Below are 27,589 nucleotides of genomic sequence, written 5' to 3'. Positions count from 1 at the left end.
GCAATATTGGAGAACAACAATGATTAAGAAAAACCAATAAAAACAGGGGGAGCGACACCATGCAGCTTTTGTTAACACAAAAATACTACTAAAATTTCTGTTTCCACTTGTGTGTATGTGTGAAATGCTATTTATGAAATGTTGGGTTCTTAAACCAATTTTCAAGATTTCAAAGCTTTACTTGACATATTCAGATCTGTGATTCAGATCTGCCCTCTGCAATTCAAATTGCCTTGCTCCTGATGAGTCCATAAAAACTGGCAAGCTAATACACCAAATAAAACCTGTAGCCCTAGTGGTAATATATTAAGGAAAGGAGTGTTAGGTCCCTTTTGGTTTCCCTTTTGAACTTTATTCTGCATGTGCTCAGTGCCTTTTTAATCATTCTGTGCTTCAGAATGAAATTTGGCTAACAATACACATTAGCCTCCCCCCCAGGTCCCTTAATGTTTTAAATATCTGCAAAATTACTTCTATTTAGGCTTAATTTATGGGGAAGTGATGCAGCTTACTACCAAGCTCTGAACTACAGACAGCTATATCTAGCCACCTTTTCCCCATCCAGCAGGCTCTCAGTAGTAATTTTATCTTCCCCTCGCCATTCTCAGGCCTATTAAACTTACTGGCAATTTTAGAAGCTTTGGTTTCTGTCCTCTCTCTCTCTCTCTGGTTCTCCACATGTCTGGTTGGTCACATGGTCTAACTTCTCTGCAGAAGGTGAAGGGAAAGAGACTTCTCCTTCCTGCTTTGCTTCTCCAATAGAGAAACCAATTGGGTGATACAAGCAGGCAGATATGCTAATATCTGTGCACTGAAGGATTGTGGGAGGAACATCCAGCCCCTGATGGGGGTCCTGCAGGGCACCCCAAAACACTGAAAAGCTCTCCTGGCCTCTTTTGGGATTGGGGCTGTGCAGCCCTGTTCTGATCAGGAGGTGCAGCCAGGGGTCACCATGCCTTTGGAGGGTAGGGCACACAAAGGGCCAGGAGGCTTAGGGGCCATTCAAACTCAGACCTGGCAGGGGAGATACCATTGTTGTAAAAGTGGTTTTCCTAGGGTAAGGCTCATCTATTGCACTTCAGATGAGCTGACCCCTGTGATTTACCCAAATGTGGGAAAATCAACTGCTTAAGTGGGGGACTGTGTTTCTGGTTTTTCTAGAATCACTCTTTGGTCTTTGGCTATTTGCATTGCTTGCTACCATAGGCCTGTTTGCCTTGCTGGTTTTCCAGGTGGACTGCAGGTAGCAGATCCAGGAAAGCTAGCAGTGCAGAATGGTGAGGTCCAAATAGCAAGCAGTCTCTGCTGCCAGTTCAGAGGCCTCCCAGCATGGCAGTGGGAGGCTTTTGGGTGGTGGTGGCTGAACCCTGGGTTACTGCATTCACTCCATAAGATGCATGTACTTTCCCTCCCATCTTTTTGGAGAGAAAAAGTGTGTCTTATGGAGCGAAAAAATACGGTAGATTTTGTAGTGGCACATGCATCATACATTATACTGTACTCACAAATCACTGCTGCTCCCGGGGCCCGATCCTTTATATGGCCTTGGCCCCAGGTAGGAGTTGAATATAATTTTAATTATACACTACATATTTATTTATCTATTTTAAAAGAAAAAAGCTGTTACTGGGATTTCTTTTTAAAAGAATATTTATTTCATTGCTCAGCTCTAGTGCTGAGATGGGCAACAGTGGTTCTCCTGAAGCTTTTAGCTTAAAATTCTCATTATCCCCAGGCAGCAGAGCTGATGGTAAGGATGGAAGGGATTTTTAGGCAAAAATAGCTAGAGGACTACAGTTGCTCACCTGCGCTATAGATCAAAACCTGTTTCTGGAACTGTCTTCCAAAAACTTTAGAAAATCAGTACTAGTGTAATGAGCTTTGCTCAGGAGAGGGATGGTTACATTCTATTGTATTTCCAAGATCAAGTACAGTATTGTTTTTAGTGTCTCTTATATTCCATCTGGCAACTAAAGTAACAAATCTTAAACAGTAAAAACATTTTTGTACATGAAAACAATGGCAAGAAATAGATATATTCTGTAACAGAACTTTTATTGATTTATTGATACTTTTCTGAAAAAATATAAATGCCAATTTTAATGGCCTATTGCTTCTTTACTGTCTTTCTCTATTTCAAAGGGAAAATAATAATTTCCAATTAAATCATTAGTTTTTAACTTTTTTTATTTCACAAATGATATGGTCTCTGGGTACATGAAAAGGTCCTCATACATTCTTTGTTGTTATTCTTTTACACTCTTCAAAATTGTTAATTTTGTTTTCAGATACATTCAGATTAAAAGATAAAGTTACATACCTGCAAGTAAGTGCACACATACAAACAGCAAATCGAGCCAATGAGAATGTGCTGAAATGTTTATAGAATAAATAGAAATCTGAAGACACATGCAATGATGGCTGGGGCATGTGCTGGCTACTCTCTTGCTCTCTTCTAGAATTCTCAAAAGTACACAGCGCTAGTAAAGCTAACCACTTCCATTGAAGAAACCTGGCTCATCTGTCACCCCTACTCCCACACTTCCACTAATATAAATAATTATCAGTGCTAATGGTTTTTAGTAACAGTCTGGCACAGTGGCAATGCACAGCAATTACATGTAGTGCAGTACTGGCATCAAATAAATAATCTGTGTTTGGTTTTAAATTAGCCCAGATGAGCAACAGTCACTCACACAACCCATGCATACTAACTACTTCAAAATTAAGAAGAAAACAGAAAGAAACAACCACTTCTGTTTGGGACACAACCCACCTGGAAGATCTTATGTGTGAACCCAACTGAAATGAATGGATGCTGTGTAAGCGTATTTTACTATTAACCCCATTCACTTCAATGAGGACTGACATAAGACATTTCTGGTTGCATTGTGCGCTGTTTCTTCTTTAGGCGTACACAAACTGCTACACTTCATATGTTTTGAACCACAAGTCATCCGTTTTGCTGGCTGGGGCTTATAGGAGTTCCAGTCTAACATCTGAAAGGCACCAGCTTGCCTAGGCCCCTTTCATATTATTTTATCTAAAACTTTTTTTAGATAAAAAAAGTTTCTAAATATTGGGCTGTTTTGGATGCAATACTAACACATTATTTAGTAGTAAGGGAATGAGTCTTAGGCTCATTAACTTCCACCTTGTCTCTCCTACTTTGACATAGTTGTGGGACTGGTAGCATCTACTTCTGTTTTCAAATGAAACAGTTCTTCTCTGTTATGTCTGATTTCAGAAGAACTTCAGTTAGTTCTAACTATGCATAGCAACAAGCCAGGATCATAATCAAAGTCTGGTTCTAGCTTGTTTGAACTAACCATAGTTTAAATATGCATGCTAGCATTTCATTTAGTGTTCAATGCCATTGTTTTGGAGTGGGGGGGCTGAATATTTTCAAAATATATCAGGGCAGATGGATTAAAACCTTCTGCTAATAGCATCTAGCACTTGCTAATTTGGATCTAACTGAATCAGAGATGTATAAAATGCAACTGTAATATCAATTAAAGAATTAATATAACTCAGTGTACAAAATAATTCACTGTATCATTTTCTAATATCTCAAAATCTAGACAGAAGAGGTGGAAAGTAGCTGAACACATAATTCTCTTTCAGATGTCGTGCTCTTGCTCATTTTTATCTGAAATTGTTCTCTAAGGAAACATCTTTTGGCAATACTTTTAAGCAATATATTTGTTTAAATTTAAATCTTTTAAACATGCCTACAATCAGCTTCTTCAGTAACTTCGGCTCCCAAGATAAAACTGTTTTTTTTAAAAAAATCTCATGAAAGTAAGGAATAGTTCTAAGGATTTTGTTGTTGTTGTGTGTTTATGAGCCATGTGTTTTTGCTGTCTGCAACAACACTCTATTTAAAGCATTCTTCCTTCCACACTCCAGTGCAGCATTAAAAATAAAATCAACACAAAACATGAACTTGCTACAAATAACAACAGAGTTGGATTTTCTTTCCAGGTACCTAGCAGGCTTAGCAGTTATTCTCAGCACATTTCAAATTTATTGTGTAAAGAAGAAAAAGAAAAAACACAAACCCTTTAAATCAATAAGGCATATGAGCCTTGAGCTAGGATATTCTTTCTCCTGCACAAAGGCAAAATAAAAGTCAAATGCTAAGCTATTGCTCTGACCTGCACTTCATGCACAACAAAGACTCCTTGTATCCACAGGAGTTACTGTGTGTGCTGACATTCCATGATTCCAATAGTGTGATAAATAAATTTTGCCAAATGAGGCTACTTTCAATGTCAAGCTAGACTAACTAAAGAATTCATTTTCCCCCCTGAACCAAGGATTGCCTTCTTTTTTCAGTGCAAAGAAAAACAAAACATGTTTTCAAAAGGTTAACATGTTAAATTGTCAAAACAGTGTCATGATTAACTTATAATACACCTGGTACATATTTACATCATATACAAAGTTTACACTCTATTTTTCTCCATTAGGCACAAAGCTGATTTGTCAAACTCAACAGCAAATGGAAGAAATGTCTTGTTTTTTTTTTAAAAAAAAAAAGTCTGAAGGAGGGTTCTCTTAGACCAGCCATGTCTTGTCACTTATCGTAAGCTAGTTTGCTTGGGAAGCTTAGCTCCCATTAGGATGCCAGGTGTTAAAGTTGATGGCCCTTTCATTTGCATGCTGGAACCCACCATGGTCGGGAAGCTTCGATTCCTTCTAATGCCACTGTTCAACTGAATGCCCCCAATAGCACTTGTTACAGCAGGACCACCCAGGGGCAGGCCTTCTGGGACCAGGCCTCCAGGAACAAAGGCTTTCATTGGTCTTTGTGCCCCACAAAGCAGAGGTCCTTGTTCATCCATTAACACAGGAACTTGTGGTTGCCCTGAGCTAACTACTTTGGCAATTCCAAACCTTTTCACTTTGTCCACTAGGTTAAGGTTGGAGACGGACACGTCAGTTTGGCTTTCACTGTTCCTGATGTTCTTTTTGTCCCTCACCTCCTTCAGAATGGAACTGGCTGGTTTAGAAGCAAGGAAGTTGTCATATGGAGGACTCATGCATTTGAATTCAAAAGATGGGGGGGATGAAGAGGGTGACTGCATAGGTGAGTTTGGAGGAGTGGAAGGAATGGCAGCCATTTTGGGAGAGTATGTGCTCAAGAGGGTGCTTTTGCTTGCTCTGTCCCAGCTTTGTGGGTTGTATACTGCTGCTGATATCCCACGTTCCTTAAGCAGCCACACAAGACCTAAGGATGTGCTCATAGTAGTTGTGGACTCCCGAAGATTAGTGAAGGATTCTACCAAACTCAGACGCCGAGGAGTGCAAGGCGTAGCCACTGGGGTACCTTTCAAATTGCCAACGCTGCTACAAGCTGGAGTAGGTGCTGCGTTAAGGCTGGAAGAATGGGAAAAGTCAGAAAATTAACTTAATATTTCCATTGTTTAGATTAATTCACAATGTTTGTAAGATATCCAGAGTTGCTGCCCTGTAACATATAACATACTTCAGATTGATCTGTAACTATTCAGTTATACCAAGGGTGGAGAACTGTGGCACTCCAGATGTTTTTAAAAACAGCTCTCATAAACGCTAATCATTTCTACTGGCTGATGGGAGTTGTAGACTGGAGAGCTACAGTTGCCCATCCTGGATTATACAAATGTCTACTTTACAGGCGACATTTGTCCAGGATGGTTGGACATGCTCTGAAAGCAGTTCACTCTTCTATTGGACCCTGTTCCTACAATTTTGTTTTTGCTAATACGAGAAGGTGGGTGGAATAAACAGATACTCATAAGCTTCCAATAAGGGATAATGAAGGTGAAATTCAAAAGCCATACTTTTTATTTTATTCCTTGCTGCAATAAGAGAGGTATCATCCTAAGCTCCTATATTGTTTCAAAAGTAAGGACCACATTCTCTGTTTTGAAACAGAGGCTCTCAAACATTAGCACCCTACAATGACAATTCTAAAGGCACTTCTTAGTTTCTTCTGCATATGCCTAAGTATCTATTATACACAGAAAGTAAAGAAGGCCAGAATCACATTAAAATCAACTTTCAGTATAGGTGAGACATTATTATAGTTGAGGAAAGGGAGTAAAAAGACATGGGGGTTATCTCCTCTAATTTCATCAGCAACTCTGCTCTCTGTGTACAACGGGGTAACAATATCTGTGAAGATGCCTGCAATTTCTATCACCTCAATTTCTTCATCTTATTTATCTTTTACACAGCAGAAATAAAATCAAGCCATTAAATCAAGGCTGCATGTCAAAACTAGAGCAATCAGTGACTGATGTCAACAGTTTTAAACAGTCACCTATCCAAAAAAGACTGGATATTATTAGTGGGAACTACAAGCTCTCAGTTTCTCACATTCAAAATGCAATTTTTAAAAATTAGGTTCTGATTAATATGTATGTGTGTGTGTGGGGGGGGGGAAGATAACCCCTCCACCAATCAATTATATAATGAATATTAGTTTCTTTGTTACAGGCATTACTCAAATATGTCATGCTTGTTGGCATTAATGCCAAATCACAAAGACATGATAAATCTGCTTACACCCCACTCTAACCAAGCAACAGGTAAGAAAATGCCACTCAGAAATCAATCCCATTAAAATAAAGCAGAACAGGCAATATGCACTCTAAAATGCATGCAGATTTATCTAAGTCAGTTCTATTAACTCCAGTAACTATATATTTTCCTCCAGGCTGCTAGTGCTCCCTTTAAAAGTGCAAGTTGAAATTCTACTGAGTTGACAATTCCTATGAGGCAAACCCTGATTTATGAGTATTTCTAATACCTTACTATGACTGTATATCCAATATTAAATGTCAGAACATGGGCCCTTAATGCAGGGTAGCATTTCTATTTCATAACTTGTAAGGAAACATTGGCCCAACAAGACTTATAGAATTCAACTTTACAACTGTAATGATAAAACTAGTTTTGTGAACTTGAAGAAAAGGCTGCATTCTTATAGAAACACTATTGCAATAACGGCATACAGTTATACCATGTGCAGAGGCACAGGTTAGCAAAATCAAGTTAAAATACTGCACTCCTGCACATATTATTTTTGAAGACAAAGGATAGGGTACACAGGCTTATGTAGGAGCTAGAAGCTTAACAATAGCCACCCGGTGTCCTTTTAAGGAGAAAGGTGGGAAAATATTTTAAGTAAATTTTAAATAAATATTCAAGGTATAAGCCTGTGACCTTGATTGAAATCATGGGGTACCTCAGGGACACCTCATGAAGTGTAGCCTACTGTAAAAACATACTGTCCAGAATTTCATCTATTATTTATGCTGGAATAAGTGCAATGATAGATCATAGTGATGAACTGCCACTAGTTAACAAGTTGCTGCTTGTATTCCTTATTGTATGCCAAGTCATGTGACTGATCTACAAAGAGAAATACAGGCAACAACTCATAAACTAGTAGCAACTCGCAGCTTTGATTTATGCTACTACAGTTGTGCAAACATAAATAACCAACATAACTTTTTGGCCATTCTGATCATTATATTTTATATGTTCAACATGTCCCACAAAGGCCTCACTGTATCCCCAGTTTACAATGATATATAATCTGAGAAGCTTTCCAAAAGAGGGCAGCCAGTCATGTTGAGTGGAATGTGCATACAACAATTCATAAAACTGGCTCAAGATGCATATTTAGTGAGCACGCTGGTCTGTGTTGACCAAATTGTGTAAAAAATAAAAATGGTTGTGAAAAACTCTCTTAAGAGAAGCCCAGAAAAAGAATATACAGAATATGGGAGGGGGTGATGTATTTTTCCTCACAACAGCCTATTTTTGTGGCATTACAGATGTATCTGTACTCTGGCCAGAATCCTATTACCATTTGCATAAGGTTTGTGCAAAGTTGTGCAGCTAATTGCAGGCAACTGATGCAGTGCTGGGGAATATCTTGGTCACATGCATATCAGATTAAAACAAAAAACCAAAAACCACAAGAGACAAAAATGTTGTGGCACCATAAAAATTGATTGCTATATTTTAATGTGAGGTTTTGTGGATCAAATCCACTTCCTCAGATGGAAAAGTGAGACTATATGATTTTTGTAGTTCTATATGGCCTCATGACCAGGTGGGGATACAGGTAATGGACGAAGCGAAATGCTTCATTAGTAGCAGAATAGGCTATTGCACTGTGATTAATTACAATTATCAGTCTACAAGGTAACAATAGCATAGTTGACACAAGTAGCAAACTGTAGGAATCAATAAGATTTCACACTTGGTAAGGCCCTTGATTGATATTGGTATATAACCCATCTCAGCTGTTTCTCTTTCAAATCTGGTAATGTGCTTGTTTGGGGAACAATAATGTACCCTGGCACCTTGTCAATCAGCAATGGTAAACTACACAAACTTTAAGTAAACATTAACAGAATTCTGGCCACTTTCTTATAATGTATAGCTCTAATGCCATTTGTGAGAATACACAGTTACCTTGGCTGACAGTACTATAAAAGACACATTGATACAACATGTTTGCTTTGGGAACTGTAGTGGTGACCAACAGGAAAAGTTCCTCATGTATACCCTATGTCATAAAGTTAGGTGAGAGTCGGTGGAAAAAAGAGGAGGGAATAAAATGTTTCTCTTTTGGGCAACATACAAAAGAAAACATTTATTTTGAATGGTAAAATGGATAGTCAAAATAGAATCAGTATTCTTTTATGCTGGTGCCCTCAAAAAATGAAAGTCATTAGGTTTCCTTCCAATGTGCAACATTGTGATTCCCATCTCGCCTCATATAGGAATAGTGTCCAGGAGGACCCCTGTCAACTCTCTAGAAATAGTTTTTGGGACTGAAGGGGGAGAAAACAGGGGAAGAATTAGACTGACTTCTCCATCTTTCAGTCATGCAACCAATGGGCACAACATAATGGCAATCACTGGGGAAATTTAATTCAAGAAGAACAAGTTCTGAGGTCCAAAAATATTGGAAGGTGACATGTTGTCCCAAACTGCTATATATGAACACCTCAGTTTTTTTTTGGGGGGGGGGCGGTATGACTCCAAAAAATGGTAGCACTGCAACAGGAATGTTAATATGAAGGCACACCGAAACACTTATTCACACAAAAGCCTCCTTACCTCAGAAGAGGTGCTATGTTTCTAAAATGATTCCTATTATATTTCATGTCACATACACTCTCTAACCTTTGTCAACAGTGGCCTGCCATTAAGAATCACAAGGTCTTTCAACTAAAGAGCAATTTATTATACCTAAATATTGCCATTTAGACATTTGTTCACAAAAAGAAATTCATATCAGTCTTATGATTGTTCAGTTTTTCTTGAATATTAGCTATAAGCTCAACAGATTTATAAAGGTTTTATTTTAATTTATGTATGCATATTTTTCCAGTAGGAATTTGCAATGTCCTTTTGACACACCTCCTGTTTCTTGTACTTCCTTCCTGTTGTTTGAGGGAAATTATTAATTTAAAAGTTTTAAGAAGTGACCATATTGCTGTGTTTCATGAAAGAGAACGAAGAATCTTATAGCACTATAAAGGAACAACAGGTTTTATTTGGCAAAAGCTTTTGTGGAGAGTAGACCATGTCTAAAGGCTAAACTTGTTAGGCTTTAAAGCAATGGTTCCCAACCTTGGCTAACCCAAACATTCTTGGACTGCAATTCCTAAAAGTCTTCACTACCAGCTGTGATGGTCAGGGTTTCTGGGAGTTGTAGTCCAAGAACACCTTGGTTACCCAAGGCTGGGAATCACTGCTTTAAAATATCACACAACTCTTAGCTAATACAGTGTGAAAGCTCCTTACATATGTGCTTCTGTATTGGACTAATATTCTCTTTGGAACTGTAATATAGCTGTAGATATATTAAAAACAAAAGGCTAATTTTTGATTATTTTGGATATGCATTCCCAAATTAAAGTTCATTAATCAAACATCTACCTACTGGGCAGGACAAATGTTCTCTTAGTTGACAGCAGGCCCTGTACTAGCAGGAAGGGCCATGGTTAAGGCAATGGGGAGACTGAGACAGGGAATCCAAAGTGTGCCCAGAAAACAAAAAGTAAAGGCCCCCACCAAAGTTTTCTGCCTCCAAATTAAGTGTTAGAATCTAGAAAGTCAGCATTTCACTATATGGAATTTATAATTTTGGTTAGAAGGTTACCTCATGTTAGGATGTTTGGTTAGAATGGGAAGGCAGGGATGGGGTTGATATAATGTCTTGAGTTAGCTGGTGCCACACTAACATTCCTTCTATATGACTTGACAGCATAAACACTGCTGGCAGTGCAGCTCACCCTGGTCATATTGTGTGCCCTACATCTCCTCTCAGCACAAGGTGACATAAAGCAGTTTCATCGTCTTCCTCACATGACCTGTGAAGAAGCATCATTCTTAGTTTAAGGAGGTCCTCTTCTCTCCAGCCTTGCACTGATCACAGTGAAGTTCTGCATCAACAGTGAATGAGGAAGTAGCAACATCCAAGACCATCAGCTGAAGCCAAGTACAATCATCGGGGCATACTCATGGGTTAAGTCTAGTAGCAACGTCATTTTATAGAAAGATTAACATCAGGTGAAGAATGTTTACATTTTAAGCAATAGGAATTCCCAGCAAAACATCAGCTGTGATGTTGGTAAAGAGATTTTGGTTTGCCTCTTGTTTCACTTATTTTCCTAGCTCTTCATGAAGTCACTGACCCATTTTTCTGTACTGGGCTGGAGAAAGAAATGTGTGAGAGCAGAAGCATGGAGAACTAAGAGCAGTGTAATGAAGGAAATTAAATTACATGAAGCTGTCTGGCTTGCTAGGGAAGATCCCTTTCTGAAGATCTGAAGAAGCAGATTTCGTAAAGATGGGATTATTAACTCCTCATGCCTGAATCCAACTGGTGTTCTTAATTAGAGTAAACCCACTGAAACAGTGAGATTTACATACACGTTAACTCACCATTCAGTAACTTCCAAGTCTACTTGGGGTGTGGAGTGGAGTACCCATCAATATGCTGATGACACACACCTCTACATTCCCTTTTTTTCAACTACAGAGGATGCTGTTCTGTCCTTGCAGCGCTGTTTGGGGTCTGTACTGCAATGGATGCAGGAAAATGGGCTGAGGCTGAACCCGGACAAGACGGAGGTCCTGAGGGTGGGTGGTCCTACCATCAGTGGTTTGGGAAACTCCCTCTCTTTTGGGGGGGTGACTCTCACCGCAAAGAGTAAGGTGTGCAGCTTGGGAATTCATCTGGACCAGGAGATTTCAATGGAATCCCAGGTGGCGTCTGTGATCCGCACCGCCTATTTCCACCTTAAGTGGAACACCCAGCTGCATCCCTATTTAGATGTTGGGTCGCTCACCACTCTGGTCCATGCGCTCGTAATCTCGAGATTAGACCACTGTAATGCTCTCTATGTGGGGCTACCTTTGAGATCGATGTGGAAACTCCAAATGGTGCAGAATGCGGCAGCCAGACTTCTTAATGGGGTGAGGAAGCATCAACATATCACTCCCACTCTGGCTGCCTTGCACTGGCTGCCCGTTTGGTTCCACGTTGATTTCAAAGTTCTAATGTTTACGTATAAAGCCCTAAATGGTTTAGGACCTCGATATCTGGCGGAATGCCTTCTCCCACCTAAATCTACTCATATCACTCGATCTAGCCAGGAGGTGGGGTTGAGGAGCCTAACGCTGAGGGAAGCCCAGAAAGAAAAAACAAGAAACCAGGCCTTCTTGGCAGTGGCTCCTCGCCTTTGGAATAACCTCCCTTCTGAGATTCGTATGGCCCCTTCGCTGGGTATTTTTAAAGGCCAATTGAAAACCTGGCTATTTAGGGAAGCCTTCCCTCCAGCCACCACTTGATTTCTTTTTTCCATCTTGAGCACTGTCTATCAATGTGTTACTTTCTTTCTATATTTTAAATTGTTTATACTATATGTTGTTAGCCGCCCAGAGTAGTCAGTCAACTAGATGGGTGGGGTATAAATAAAATAAATAAATAGATACATAAATAAATACTCTAGTTGTGACTAGCAATTGGCTTTAGGCCTTTATTTCTTTGTTACAAAGGCTGAGCATTCAGCCTGGAGGCAGGCTGTGCATCATGGCCTCTCCCAATTTGAAGAGACACTTGTACAGCAGGCTGAGGCAAAGAGGCAGCCCCGAAACCAGCAAAACCAGGGAGCTGGACAGGGGACAGATTGTATTTGTCTTCAGTTTGGAAGGTATTGTCACTCTCAAATTGGCCTTCTCAGCCACACTACAGGCTGTTCCAAGACCTCCATACAGAGCACGTTACCATAGTCTCTCGAGACTGAAGGATGCCTACTACTATAACTAAGAATACATTAAAAAAAGACATTCCTTTATATCAGACAAATGGCACCTGCAACAAAAATGTTGAAAAGAGAAGTATTCTGGTCAGGGTTCTAGACAAATAGTTATACCATTTTTCTAGAAACGTTATTCCACTTCTGTCCCCTGTGACCCTCCCCCTGCCACAAAAATGATCAGCATTCTGTTGCCATTAACCATGACCACATTCAGTCCTTGTTGGCCTTTTGCTTTTGGCTCCTTTATTTTTATTTCCTAAAACTCTGCTCAATCAAGAATATTTTTGGGTTAACTTAGCAAGTTTTCAGTGATTTTATGGATCTACCTTTGTTGAAATTAATAATTGAATTTAGGCCTTGAAAGCAACTAACTGCTAGTATTCTTTGATCAACTGTTTGCTGGATTTCTGTGAATTCTTAAAATAACAAACTCTGCAAACAATCATATACATCTATTTGAGGAGCCCTCAGCAACCTTCAAACCTTTAGCACTTCTTTTTAACCTCAAACACCTGGCTAGTCCATACTCTTAGAAATTTTCACCCCCATACCCAAAACTTTGGAGAATTTGTAAAAAAACCCTGAGCTGCGCATTACCATGTAGCACCATTTTTGGGGGTCATTAATCAGTAAGTTAACGTCCTGAAATATGTTTTCACATTCTTAAATTAATGAATTCAGATTCTGGCTGCCACTTCACGCCATGGAGAAGACAGAGCAAATGGGTGGACAGGGCTAATCCCTGTGGGAGTTGCAAGTGATTGTGGATCTAGTCTCTTCCCATTAGACTCTGCACAGGAAGTATCTCATAAAAACTATGAGGTTCACAATCCCTTGTAGCTCCCATGGAGTGGGTTTAGACACCAATTTTCCCTTTCTTTTCCACAGGATGAAAATGAAAATGGCTATCAGAGTCTGAATTCATTAGCTTAAGAACTAAAAAAACACACTTGTCAGGACTTTGATTTCTTGGTCAAAGCTCCCAAAGCCAAGTTAGGGCAATTCCTGCAGATTTCTAGGAGTTCTAGCTCAGAAGGTCCCATGCCTATTTGAGAAGTATTTTCATTTGTTTTTTCCCACCTAGAGAAGTCACTGTATCGTTGTCTAAATGTCCATCTACAGACTCTACTTCAAGTTCTCATTCATGAAGTGACATTGAATCATTTGAATACTCTAATTCCATTTATGAACTGCAGTTGCAATTACCCAGAAGCACTTTTCAAAATTACCAGTAAAGAATAAAGTGCTACCTGCTGATCATTACCACTGCAAAATATCTAAATTGGACTGAAAAGTCTTTTTGGGTAGTTTCACATGTAGAGTAAGGTGATGAAGTGATCTGGTACAGGGTTTACAACGTATGAAAAATATTCTCCAAACTCCCCACCAGATCATCTAAATGTTTAAACACCATGGCTAACGAATTCTTGCCCACTTGACTTCTACACCAGGAAGCCAATGTAGCTTTCTGGAACCCCTTACCTTGGAGTGACCCGTGTGAGCTCGTCAGAAGGGTGCAGAATGCGGCAGGTGGTGAAGGTGAAGGTAGAGTTGGTTTGTGACATGCACTTCCCAGGATGATGTACTACATTTTAAAAAAAAAGAACATTCTTTGCATTTATATATAAAAGTTCTGTGTACTCAAACAAATGAAAAAGTGATGTGATACTTCATACAGGATATGTGCAAGGAAGGTGAAATGCATGTTTCTGAATTGCTTTATACTCTGTCTTTTCTAGCTATTTGCCCCCAATGCTTTTTAATTCTATTAGAGTTTTCATCAGGGCTCTAAGTGAACCTTAATCCTTGGTTTTTACTGATAAAGGAGTCCCATCATGCTGAGCGTGATCATAAGTAACATACATTGCTTAAGGATTAGTTCTTACATTATAGGAGTGCCATGACAGAAGAGCGGGTAAAAATGATTTTTTGAAGAATAAAAAAACTTTAACAGATTTTTAAAATGTTTGTCAAAATGGTTTTCTTTTTTTAAAAAAGCTCTTTATGCTAATAGTTTTGATTTTAAATATATTCTCACGCAAAAATATTATGGAATTTTAAAATGTTTACTGTTAAAATAGTTTTCCTTTTTAAGAAAAGCTCTCTATGAGGATAGTTTTAATTCTAAATGTGATCACTCAAAAGTATCATAATCCAATAGAGCGTATATATGCTTTGTAAAATGTTTTACGTAGGGTACAATAGTTATTGAACAGGTCAGTGCTTCTTTCTATCCAGTATACAGTCTGCTAGAAAAAAAATTGCACATCATACTGGAAGACTGGAAGAGTATGCACAATGGAGGAGGCGGGGCTCCCACTGAACCTCTATGTTCTAGGTAGGAAAGTTCTAGAACATGCTGCACTGTAAAAGTGCATTGGAAAATCTATGTGTGTAGAAAAATCTAACAACCACCAAGAAGAAATAAGATACATGAAAACAATCCTATTTTCCAACTCTGCAATTATTCCTAGAGCTTTCAACAGGATATGGCACTGGAAACTATTGGAAACTAAGGATTGCTTTCAATAGTTTCGTTATGAGTGATGCTCATTCCTTTAGAGTGGCAATCCGAGCTAGTGTCCTTCTGCTACTTTGTATAGACAAAGTCAAATCTCTCTCTTTCTCTCTCTCTGGGAAAATGCCCACATTGCCAGGGAAAAGAATAGAATTGGATTTAATCAGGGTGGATAAAAATCAATGATTTTTAAAAAAATCAAATTGATTTAAATCATGGTTTAAATCATGATTTAAATTTTTAAAATTGATTTTTGATTTAAATCATCAAAAAATCTAATTAAAAAATTTACATCATGATTTACTTTGATTTAAATCAAATCCACCCTGAATTTAATCATGCAATTTCTCACCTACCCATGCTTAATATGTATTTTTCACAATCTCCTTGTCCAAGTTGATTTGCTCTTCAACAATCTTTTATTCATGGAAATGGCCACTGTCTCAAAGTGCAGTTATAAGACAATTAAACTGATTCTTTCTGAGTAATGATTTAAATGAAGCCTACCCTGCATGATTTCTGCTCCCTTACAGTCAATTCTGGGAAACAGCAGAAAAGTCAGAGCTTTTGAAGGGATCAATGAAATACAAATATTGTGCACCACCACTGCTACTTCACACTTTTAGTCTTTCCCAGTTGATTTTGCTACTCTTACTCTGGCAGAACGGCAAGGAATGAAGTTATGGAAGTAGTAGTTAACATGTCACTTCTGTAATGGAAGAAGATACAATTCTCTATACTTCCTGAAGCAGTTGTAACACTGGCAGAAAATTTAGACACTAAATCCACTCCATAGGCATGGCACAAGTAATATTTGGAAAAAAAAATGGTTGCAGCTTCCAGAATACTCATACATTTCAGCTTTCTCCACCTCGATCCAAGCAGCAGTATCTCATCACATTTTCTTTCAGTAATGGATTCCAGGACAGAGGCAGCAGCATATTTATGAATATGTACATTATTTGTGTGTATGTATACGTGCATATATGCATTTGTATATGCATACTTTTATTTATATCCAGAGATCAGAGTGTAATCATTCTGGATCCACTGCTGTCTGTCTGCAATATTTTCTTGCTTCTTCCCCACCCCCTTTTCCTCCCCCAACATAGAAAGAACATCTGCAGCTGCACCAGATAGAAACTGCACCACTTCCATTTGTAAAAATACTTTGATACACAAAGCAGAAAGGAAAGGCTAATGCCATATTTTATGATACTGTTCCAAAATACTTGGCTGTTCGCAGCACAGACTTCTAAATTATGCCATAATTTACTTAGTCTTCTGTAAGTATGGGATGCTGAAATTGCTATACAATGCAGCTGTAGTATGCAAATGAGAACTGGCCACAAAGTATGTCATGTTGCCCAAGGTTTTCTTGAAATCAATCCTACATTTCAATGTGATAAGCATTCTGACTAAATTAAAAATATATATTTGCATATTGTAAAATCTAGAAATATGTCCCAAGAAAGTGATAAAGAGTTCTCTATCATTACCTATCTAAATCTAGGCAAGCTCCCATTCACACAACGGGAATGTAGAGAGAATGCAAGACTAAGATTTGGGGAGTGGGGAAACAAATATGTATGAAAAATAAAGGCAAATTTAAGTTTATATGTAAAGAGGAGCAAAAGCATGAGGGCACTGCTAATATTGAGCAATCAATCCAAAAATCACTCTTCTCCTTTCAGATATATGACATACTTTATGGACAGCCCCTTTATTTAAAAAAGCAATTCAGAAATTCAGAGGCCATGCATTCAGAACACTTATTCAGGTATGACCCAAATTTAAATATTACAGTGAAGATATCATGATTGCATAGGTGCTCTTGTTTAGTGAACAAACCTTAATAAGTTAGTGTTGTTAAACCATGCACAAGGAACATGCTGGTGAGGTTGCCTTTGACTATTTCTGCCTTTTTTTCTAAACATTTAACACATCTGCAAAACATTGATCACTGTTTGATATGACAGGACATAATGCAATAGTTTGACATGTTCTTTTGGACAGAAGCATCATATCCAAATGCCACTAAGAATCTCCAGAGAAGTTAAGAAACACACAAAGTCTTTCTCATATGGCTACACTTTCTCTGTGATCTAAGGCAAATAAAATAAAATAACAAAAATAGCTTAAGAAGCCTAGGAAAGTAATTACACTTATAAAAGTGGGAGAGCCTGATGGGTGAAATTGCCTCCACAAGTGAAAAGTACTCAAAATAGAGCTAAGCTTTCCTTATCCTAATAAAAAGCCTACTACACAGTGCTACAGAGTCTATTAACAGGTGACACATCACTTATTAGTACAAAAAATTCTCTACATCACCTTGAGAACTGATGATGCTGATGCTTCAGGAATCAATGCAAGCAATGTAAATTTAATATTAAGCAGGGTGGGATAGGGCCTAGCAATCATGATTCTTTGTACATCATGGAGCATAAGCAGAAGGTTGAAATGTTGAAAGAAGATTATATGGAAAAAATATTTGAGAAAGTGACATAAATCAAGAGAATACAGAAAACTCACTGCTAGATGGCAAATAAAAATAGTTCAAGGCAGTGAAAGTTTTGAGTTAGGTGATTGTTTTGACTATGAAATATAGCAATTCTCATTATTCTCTCCCAACACCCTGACCTGTAATGCCCACTTCATAGACACCAATTATGGTTCTCCATTGAGTTATATTAGAAGAAAACCAGATTCCCTGAGCAAAGTAAAACAACAACGACAACTCATTATTATTATTAATAATGAAGAAGCAAGATAAGAAAAGGCTGCTAAAAAGTAGCAACTGAGCCCAGAAAGAAGAACATTACAGAGACAAAGAGAAATTGATTTCTAGAGTGGAAAAAGATTACTGTAATCCTGAAAGATACCACTAGGGAAAACGGTACAAACAGCATCCTCCATCAGTCAACAACGGAGCTTTTCATATGTTTGTTGCATTTCCTGCACTTTGAACACAACAGAAAAGATTGAGACTTTTGTAAATTACCAGGATTTCCAATAGTAACAAAAAGGGTTGCAATTCCTCTGCAAGCTCCAAAAATCTCAACCGCATGGTTGCTATAAAGTGAGTAAGGTTCAGGTAAGAGTGAATGAGCTTTTTGAATAAGCTTTTTGCTCTTGTGATTTAAACAGACAATGTGTAACAAAAAGCTGAATGTGCATCTTAATAAAGTTAGCTCTTTTCTCTAGTCATCTCTCAGTTACATTCTGGCATAGTGGCAATCAAGGTTCCCTCTAAGCTGCATGTGTGTACGACTCTGCCTCCCTCCATGCAGCTTTCTTCCTCCTCCACGCAGAGATCATGTTCAATCCCTCTGGTTCCAGTTGCGACAGAATCATGTGTGCGCAGGGGCGGAGTCGTATGTGCACGCAGGGGTGAAGTCACGAGAGAGAGAGAGAGAGAGAGAGACTCCTGCCCAGTGAGGCTGAACATTAGAGGGTATGTTGGTGGCAATCCTGCTACATGACAAAGAATGAGACCTTTCCTTTCATTCACTTTCACAAATTCAGAACTCAGCCTGGAGTGATTCAAGGTATAAACACAAAAATGAGTCAAAGTACGTAGTTCCTTCCAGATTTTGACCAGATGAATCTTACTAAGCTTTGCACTGTCAAGAGGTTCTTGATTCTGCTGTACACAGTGTATAAACGTTAATTTCTTCCAAGGAAAATCTTTTTTCAGAAAATTATTTTCTGCTGTTATTCTTTATAATACTGTGTCCCATAAATTCAATTCTGACTTATGGTGACCCTTTTCAGAGTTTTCTAGGTAGACAGTACTCAGAAGTGATCTACCATTCCCTTCTTCTGGTGGCATCATGGGACTATGTAGTTTGCCCAAGGCCACACAGGCTGGGCTGTTCTTCCTGGAGGCACAGTGAGGAATTGAACTATCAAACCCTGGCTCTGCAGCCAAATGTCTAATTCACTGAGCTATTCAGTCATTGTTCACAAAAACACTGTTCCCATTCCACTTTGAATGGGTATAAACCCATTTAACAAATCCCAAGGAACAAGGACATATTAAATCTTGAAAACAATCATTTCATTACAGCAGTTAAAGTTATATAGTTGTTATATACTTTGACCTCCACCAGAGGGTGTATTTTCAAACTTTCTCAAGCAGTCAAAGCAGCTTAACTACAGTATATTGTACCAAATTATCAAAAGATATTTAAAATGAATGAGAAGCGTGGAGGTGGCCTGGCACTCTCCAGACATTTTGGATTACAATTACTGCCATCCCTTATAACTGACCATGCTGACTGGAGTTGATGAAAGGTGTAAAGTAGTTCCAAAATCCGGAGGGCAGCAGTTTGCTTACTTGATATGTCTAATTAAGGAAAATGAAAACCAGGGGATGGATATTGATGAAGAATTTATCAGAACTATGCATTATGTTTTACATTTCCAGAAAAGACTAATAATGTATACAAGTAGAGCTCTGAATCAGAACGGAACTGGGGCCAATTTAATGCTTCACTCTGTAAAAAAATAACTCTAAGAAACAATAATCTAAACTGTATTTGCCCTTCTCTTTGAATAGGAGGGAGTGCAGTAGTAAGAATTCAGATAAATTTCCACACATATGCCAGCCAGGAACAAGTAGCCCCAACCAAAAAGTGGGCAAGATTTGGCATGCCAGATGTTATGGGACAGGAATTCCCATCATCTTGCCCACCTAACCATGGGTTATGCTTGTTAAGGATAATGAGAATTGTGCTCCAAGAAATCTGGAGGACCAGAGGTTTCCCACCTGTGTCCAACCTCTTTGGTAGCCTCTACCCTATGTAAGATACCCAGAGGCACATTCACATTGGATGTTTTCCATGAATTACTAAGAAACTCAGAACATTTCTTAAGGACTTGAGCACTTTCTGTTCACTACAAAGCTTAAAATAACATGACAGTTCTTTCTCCCAAGTCCCCAGGCATGTGGGATGGAACAGATGAGGGAATGATCATATTTTGGTCTTGGAATAGGCAGAAATAGAGAGGAAAGAAGTACTAAGCATTGCTCAGTAAAATTGCCCCATCCAAAGGCATAATTCTCAGGTATGGGCAGAAACACGTTGTGTCCTATTAATCTGCAGACCTGGCAGAAGCAGCACTGAGTATCTCCTCTGTTCCACCTGCTTTATAAGAGAGAACCTTCTGTGTCTCCCTCAAGGAATCTGTCCATCCTTGAGGACTCCAGTAAAGGAAAGTTCATTGGCAACCACATATAGTAATGTGGCTGTTTAGTCAAGGCAAACATCAGTTGATCTTCCAATTCAGATGTATGCCTCATAGTCTATAAAATCTAGCACCCTCACTAAACGGAGAATCTGCTCCATAAATGCAGCTACTTCTGTTCTTCCACCATCCCCAGCCTGCCAGAATATCAACTATCCTGGCAGCTCTGTATGTTTCCCACAGTTATTGGATTAGCACACAAAGCAGTTGCAGTCAATCGACGTATAGAATATTTCAGATTTTAAAAAATGTGTGCAACAAATCTTATAGGATGACACTAAACAGCAATATGCATTTGCTTCAAATGATACAAATACTTTCAGACATGTATCTGTGTGCATACAATGTTCACAGTGTGCAAATAATATTCAAAGATTGTGAAAATGGAAGGATGCTGGCTTTGATTTCACTGGCCAAATAAAGATTTCATTCACCAAAAAAACTAGTTGGTTCTCAAATTCAGTGATTAGCACAACAGCCAAAACTTAACTGCCCAGATGGAAATCCAGAAATATTTTGCTACAAATGCTATCAATATGGTGCCCCTGAGAATATTCTTCAGTCCCCCTTCAACATACACACACCAGTATTATTTGATTTAAGTCTCCAATATGATGAATATTTTTCACCAAAAACCCATAAAGATTCTGTGCTCATGTTTCACCTACAATATTTGCTAAAACAGAGGGATGGTTTGGATAGTGTGACTTGCACACTAAACACTAAAACAGAGGGATGGTTAGGATAGTGAGAGTTTCACCTCATTAGTTTGCATTTACTCTTTTATGTACCCTTGCCAGTCACACAGCATACAATAGAAATAAAAATGTTCTGTTTCCCTACACATAAAAATTAAAGCAAAATAGAGATTGTCAGTGCTTTTTTTTAAATTATGGGAATCACAGGTTACACAGGACATACCCACCAACATTACTTTATTTAAAAACAGCAGCTATCATTTTGCTTGTGACTTTTGATCATTATAACTGTTCTGAATTTCTTAGTTTATTCGTCTTCTCAGACAGGACTTAAAAGTCAGCTTACAGGCATCGAGATACAGTGTCTGAGTCCCCCCCCCCCATCCTTAACTCTATTGCAAAATCAAGATTAAGAAGGAACTTTCTTGGGTTTGCCATTTGCAGGAAAGAGAAAAGAAAACACAGCCTTGGCATGACAGAATTAGTTTCCTCTATTGCCTCAACCTTCTTAACTACTGGCCCCAATAGGTGCCTTGCATGCAAGGCAAATGGCAACTACAGTCAAATGAGTTCTGTGGAGGACTGCTTTGTGGAAGAAAGAGGGCATTGTTTCAAACTTTGCTCCTAGATGGTGGTACTAATCAAAAGGGAAGCTGCCACTCTTATAAAACACACATTCTTTGAATGCAATGTCTATTCTGGCTATAAGGAGTAGCTAATTTCAGTGGACTTCTTTTTCATCAGTGCTTGTATTCAATCACTAGGTGCTATTCATGACCTCTTTTGAGAAGAGCATTCCAGCAGCAATCATCTGACAGAATACAAATACTGCAACTCAACTTCTGCTTTGAGAGAAAAAAAAATGGATGTACACGCAAACACTGGACACACATAACTAATACTGAAACACCACTTTTCTTCTCTCAGGATCTAAATATATCACATTCTTTTAGCAGCCCTCTCTTATCAAACTAAAAGAAAAAATGGCTCATGCATTTTAAAAAATAAATACAGCAACAGCAATGATTCTGTTAGAAGTAGTAGTTCTGTGATGGGGTTGTGTTAATTCTTGTGTGAACTACCGTGCAGAAGCTACACACGAAGCAACACTGTGGATGCTGCTCTGGAAAGATGTGAGAATGGCCCAAAACTCAACATCCTGCAAACATGGCAGTTGTGCCAGACTTAATGAGATTCCCTCACCAGACCCCTCATCATCGTCAGTCGTGGGTTCCTGCATCTCCTCTGGGAAAGCCTGAGAGCGACCTGGGCAATTCTCGCTGTCTGAAACAGTCACTTGTGCTTGGGACCTCTCACCTGAGGTCTCAGTGTGCTGAATCGGCGTCGAGGTAGTTAAACCCTTGAATTTAATGTCACCTGACTCATCTTCTTCAAAATCATTAAGGCAGTATACTTCATCCAGATCGAGGTCAAGAGTCCGGAAGCCCTTAGTGACAACACCAGGCCGTGGGTCTAGGATGCCACCTAGATGAGGCTGAGCAAGCTGCTGCCAATGGTGCAAAGTTGCAGAACCTTGGAGAGTAATAAGAAAAAAACACACACATATATCAGATGAGGATTTCATACCAGAGCTAGGCTGATTAAATCCTACCATTTGTTTCAAACATCAGCAGGATCTATGCCAGTTCCATCAATATTGCTTAGTGGTAACTTGGATATTCAGGTACTATTTAAGCACATACTAAAAACATTTTGGGCAAGAATGACAGCATGATTTCTCAACAGTCACAGATTGTTGCCATTCATATCATTAACACGTAAGACTTAAGGCTCCAAGTGAACAGGTTCTGTTGCTTTATTATACTGACTTATTTATATTTTTAAATGTCAACACCCCTTAACTTACAGGCAGCATATAAATTAACAGTAACAGAAGAGAGCAACATAATGTGCACAGATATTTTCACATTAATATCCATCTTGGTAAATGGTCAGAAAATATGATCATGTTATATTTCGAGTCAGGGATTTGCAGACAAAATGACAAAAGGAAACCAGCCAGTATGCTATTAATACAGTCTAGAATGTATTACTAGATATCAAAAGTTAGAATTGTTACACAGAATACTATGTCGAAGTTTATAACTACGTTTAAAACCACCTCTGAAATTAATTTCATCATCTGCTAGCATAACTGCTAAGCACATTCTTATTTGCACAGAACTTGCTACATCATAAAGTATATTCTACTATACCTGTGCATTCTTCCTGGGACTGGATTTTTTGGTGAGGAAAATGTGCAGGATAAATGGGCATAGCACAGGCAGCACAAATAACAACCTAAAAACATTACACTCTACTCAAATTAAAGTTTGCAACTTAAGAAACCCACAGAACAATTTGATCAGGCAAAGTATTAAACCATGAAGCCCTGTAAGCTCTTGTTAAACTGGCCTTTGTTTGCATTTTTTCAAATAATTGAAAAAATCACCCATCTACAGAAAAAGACAAAAGCCCATCTCACAGCCATAAATACTCCACTCCCAAGCCAACTACACCAGAGCACAGAGTGCTGTCCTCTGAAGATGCCAGGCACAGAGACTGGTGAAATGTTAGGAAGAACAAACTTCAGAACACGGCCAAAGAGCCTGAAAAAACCACAACAACCATTAGATCCCGGACGTGAAAGCCTTTGCGAATACATAAATTCAAAAAAAATAATAACATTTCCTGCTTCAGCTGAAAAGTAGTGAAAGTATTTTTAATGAAAAAAATATTGGTGGAAAAAGTGGTGGAGAGATCTCCTAAGTCATATGTAGTAGTTTTCAGATAATATCATGTTGAGACAAATTTGCAATGCAACATACTCAGAAGGGAGGAGTCGTCCTATGTGTGCTGTGTGACAGTGACAGCAGTAGAGTGGTGTTTGTGTGTACACAAGGGAACAGAAGGCACCTTCCAATAACTCAATGTGTGGTTGAGGAAAAATATCTCTTTTGAAACACAGGGGAATTTCAAGAGTAGTTTGTGATATCCTGTTTCCCCCAAAATAAGCCCTAACCTGAAAATAAGCCCTAGTATGATTTTTCAGGATGCTCGTAATATAAAACCTATCCCCAAAATAAGCCCCAGTTAAGTGAAACCCCACCCTCCACCATTGTGCAGAAACCAGAAAATGATGACATGATTGTATTTGAATAAATGTAGATTGTTGTACATGAAAAAAGTAAATAAAACATCCCCTGAAAATAAGCCCTAATGCATTTTTGGAGCAAAAATTAATATAAGACCCTGTCTTATTTTCAGGGAAACACAGTACATTATGGATGTCTGCCACTCAAAAGGAAAAAAAATCCCCCAGATTAAAAAATGCTCCTGAACTGCCACAAGACCTTTGCAATGGGTGGCTGAAATCCTTTCATTTTGCATTATGCATTAAACCTTTAATCCATGGCAATTTGCCACTACAGTTGATTTCATTCCAGTTGTGCATGTGGAGCTGCACAGCAGCTTTCAGCTAACATCAGAATAGCATAATATGTATGGGAAAGAGTAGCATTACTTTTGGGAATTAAGCATATTAAATATTAATGCTTGGAAAGTCTGGAGAAAGAGGATTAAACGAAAGTGTTCTCATGGATTGGACCTACCCACACTATAAAATCTGCCCACCACCTTCATAGAGTATGAAGACCATACTCTAATTTGAAAGGCAGCAAAATACCTTCTGCTACCTGATGTAACTTATAAAATGACAGCAACAATGCACAGCAAAATGAACTCCCAACACTTGCTAAATAATAATAATCAGAGATGAATAGTACAAAACTGGCACCTATGTTTTATGAAATCAATGTGATAGTATAGTGCACAGAATATATAAAAGATGTTCTGCTGATACAGAAAGTGCACACAACTGAAGTCAAAGCCACAGCTTTTCACTTGTGCTCCTGAATACACAGATTCTGATATACACAACAAGCCAGTTTTCCACTGTACTCACAGAACTTTCCAAAATTTGACTGAACACACTTTGCTGGCAAACACTTTGAGAGCTTGCAACAGGCAATCCTCCTACATGCTTGTGTTTGAAGTTCTATAATCTGCTGCTACTGCACTTCAAAGGAAGTACCTAGCTGAAGCATATTTGGGGATGGGAAGTAGGAGAGACAGCAGGAGGAAGGAAAGGGGCAAATTGAAAAGGATGAATCAGAGGCCCAAAAATCCTTTCGTTTCATCAACCATGAGGAACAGAAGTGTTAAAGGGAAGTATGGGACAGACCAAGGCAGATACAATGTAACTATACTCCCTATATATTTTATTTGAGTCTGTAATCTTTTTTTCAAAAGCCAAAATTGACAAAAAGAGGTAGTAAATAACCTAAGAGGATGTTAGAAAAGTATCAGTGAATGCCTTATTAATGTTCCTGTTCAGTGTAACATAAGTAGCAACAAGACAGTACAGCTTCAATTTCAGGTAGCCATCCTAGTATAATTAAAAAGACCTTATGACCAAAACTCAAAAGCTTACAATTTATGTTTAAATGCACTGTTCTCTGCTACAAAACAACAGTGTATTTAAACATAAATTGTAAGCTTTGATTATAATGTTGATTATAATGTTGTAACAGCTTCTGATGTTGTAAGGGTAGCTCTTGCTTCATTAGCATTCCTTAGGAAAGCACCAGACGTATTATCAGGAAGATCACAAATGGCTTTACACTAGAATGCTTGCATCATGTCCGAACACTAAAAAACGGGGGTAAAGAACTACTCTCACCATTGACTAGGGCCAATGGGAATTGCAGTACAATCTATAGGGCCACATACCGTGGTGCCTCGCTTAACGGGCGCTCCGTTTAGCGACAAAATCGCTTAGCGATGACTTTTTCGGAGCGTTTTTGTGCTTCATTTAGTGATGGTCCCTATGGGTGATTTTCGCTTAGCTATGGTTGGGACCATGCTTCGCATAGCGATTAAATTTTGGGTCCCCTGTTTTGCTTAACGATGGTTTAAACGGTCTCATGTTTGCTGTTTTTTAAATGTTTTTCTGTTATTTATAAAGTTAAAGTTTACTGTTTAAAATGTTTGAAATCATAAAGTGCACTTAATAAACCCTTTGTTAACCAAATTTGACTTTGTTCTGACTCTTTTTAAATTTGTTATTGTATTTTTCCCTCTATTGAGATGCACTGAATAGGTTTCAATGCATTTCAATTGGGGAACCACGTTTCACTTAGTTATGTTTCCTATGGCGATTTTCGCTTAAGGACGGCAATTTGTTCCTATTAGAACGGATTATCTGGTTTTCAATGCATTTCAATGGGAAACCGCGTTTCGCTTAGCAATGAAATCGCTTAGCAGCTATTTTTTCGAAACGAATTAACATCGCTAAGTGAGGCACCACTGTATTTCCCATTCTTCATGTTAAATGAACACAAGTCTCAGTGTTTTCACATGGTCCCCTTGTGCATTTTATTTTACCAAATTGTAAATAGTAACTTATAGTACCTAACTTTTTAGGGAAATAAATATGGGTTTAATATGGCTTGAGGAGCCAGCCATATAAACACCACATTCTTAAGTATGTTGCTCTCATTCAAGTAACTAGCCTACATTTATTGAAGGGAGGATGAGCCCATGGTGGAGAAAATGCACAGTATTTTCACTTAAACAGAAATCACGCATACAAAAACTCTTTGTCTATTATGTTTTCCTATGCATGATGAACTGGCAACTAACATTCTAGGTATACTTATTGAAAAACAAAACAAAACAGCTAAGTGCACCCAGTATCATCAGTGACAAATAAATATATAGATTTGTAGACAATGGGTCTTGAACTGATACATGCCCTTCCTCTATTTCCATGCTTGGCTGAACTCCTCTAGTTAATGCAGAATATTTTATAAACACATATGATGGTTCTTCTAGGAAACAAGTGAGGAACATGTGGTTCTCTATATGTTGTTGGACTTTAACTCCCAACACCTGCAGCTGATATAACCAATGGTGTGGGATGCTGGGAGTTACAGCCTAGCAGTACCTAGGAAGCCACACATTTTCCATCCCTGTTCTACAAGATGGGCAAGAACACAGTAAGTCTAGGCTTAAAAAAAGGTTACTATACAGTTTGCAATAAGGAAAAGGGTGTTTACAGTGCAATCTAACTGTAATGAAGCCTTATCTCATTTTTACATATCATAAAGAATCCCATCTCAATTCTTTTGTTGTACATTTTTCAGTTATCTAAAATGTAGATAGCAAGTGATTCAACAAAACACTGAACACACTTATATTTCTTATTATAAACATTCCCTTAAAAACAAAGTGAAAATATTAAAATGGACATTATGCAAAATACAACTACATTACATTTGGATGAGGAGAAAGTTATATATGTTTCTGCTGTAAAATATTTTTTCAAGGTGGCCTCCAAATTTGAAAAACAATTTTCCCCACATAAACAATTAGAATAAAAGCTCAAACATTCTTTCACCTCAACAGCAAATGCATGGTAGGCATATTAAAATAGAAAACAGTTATTAACAGGAATGAACTAAGAAAGTTAAACAAAAAATCCAATACACAAAGACAAAAAATGTGAATGAAGTGAAAAAATCAAGACAGACAGAGAATAAAGGCTGAACGTTTATTGAAGAAATATCAGAGAGATAAGTGGATGACAGAAACCTATTACAGTGCTACTCACAATAAATGAACTTCAGTTATTTGCTATCTTGTCTCCAAAATGATTTAAGAAATTGGGAGAGGCACTTTATGGAAGGTAAAGGTGATAGTATTTATGAACTAATTTG

The 27,589-nt window shown here is 38.3% G+C and overlaps 1 protein-coding gene and 1 pseudogene across 3 annotated transcripts in view; one reads left to right on the top strand and one right to left on the bottom strand.

The window, feature by feature from the left end:
* The first annotated feature begins 1,006 nt into the window (after positions 1 to 1,006).
* LOC140701521 (U1 spliceosomal RNA) lies at positions 1,007 to 1,161 on the top strand (annotated as a pseudogene).
* Positions 1,162 to 2,169: 1,008 nt separating this feature from the next.
* Positions 2,170 to 27,589, bottom strand: part of TRAK1 (trafficking kinesin protein 1) — a 313,032-nt gene continuing 287,612 nt past the window's right edge. For 2 of the 3 annotated variants that reach the window (XM_078377383.1, XM_078377382.1), the window contains 3 exons: positions 22,014 to 22,343; positions 13,827 to 13,929; positions 2,170 to 5,385 (listed from right to left, as the gene is read on the bottom strand). In XM_078377383.1, coding sequence (XP_078233509.1) covers positions 4,587 to 5,385; positions 13,827 to 13,929; positions 22,014 to 22,343 — 1,232 coding nt within the window. In that variant the 3' untranslated portion in view covers positions 2,170 to 4,586. The remainder of the gene's footprint in view (positions 5,386 to 13,826; positions 13,930 to 22,013; positions 22,344 to 27,589) is intronic. The other variant, XM_020813575.3, reaches the window with a different exon arrangement.

Source organism: Pogona vitticeps, chromosome 6 (assembly GCF_051106095.1).
Source record: "Pogona vitticeps strain Pit_001003342236 chromosome 6, PviZW2.1, whole genome shotgun sequence".
In the NCBI taxonomy this organism is placed as follows: Eukaryota; Metazoa; Chordata; class Lepidosauria; order Squamata; family Agamidae; genus Pogona; species Pogona vitticeps.
The sequence above is the reverse complement of the archived record's forward strand: the minus strand, read 5'-3'. Positions and strand labels throughout refer to the sequence as shown.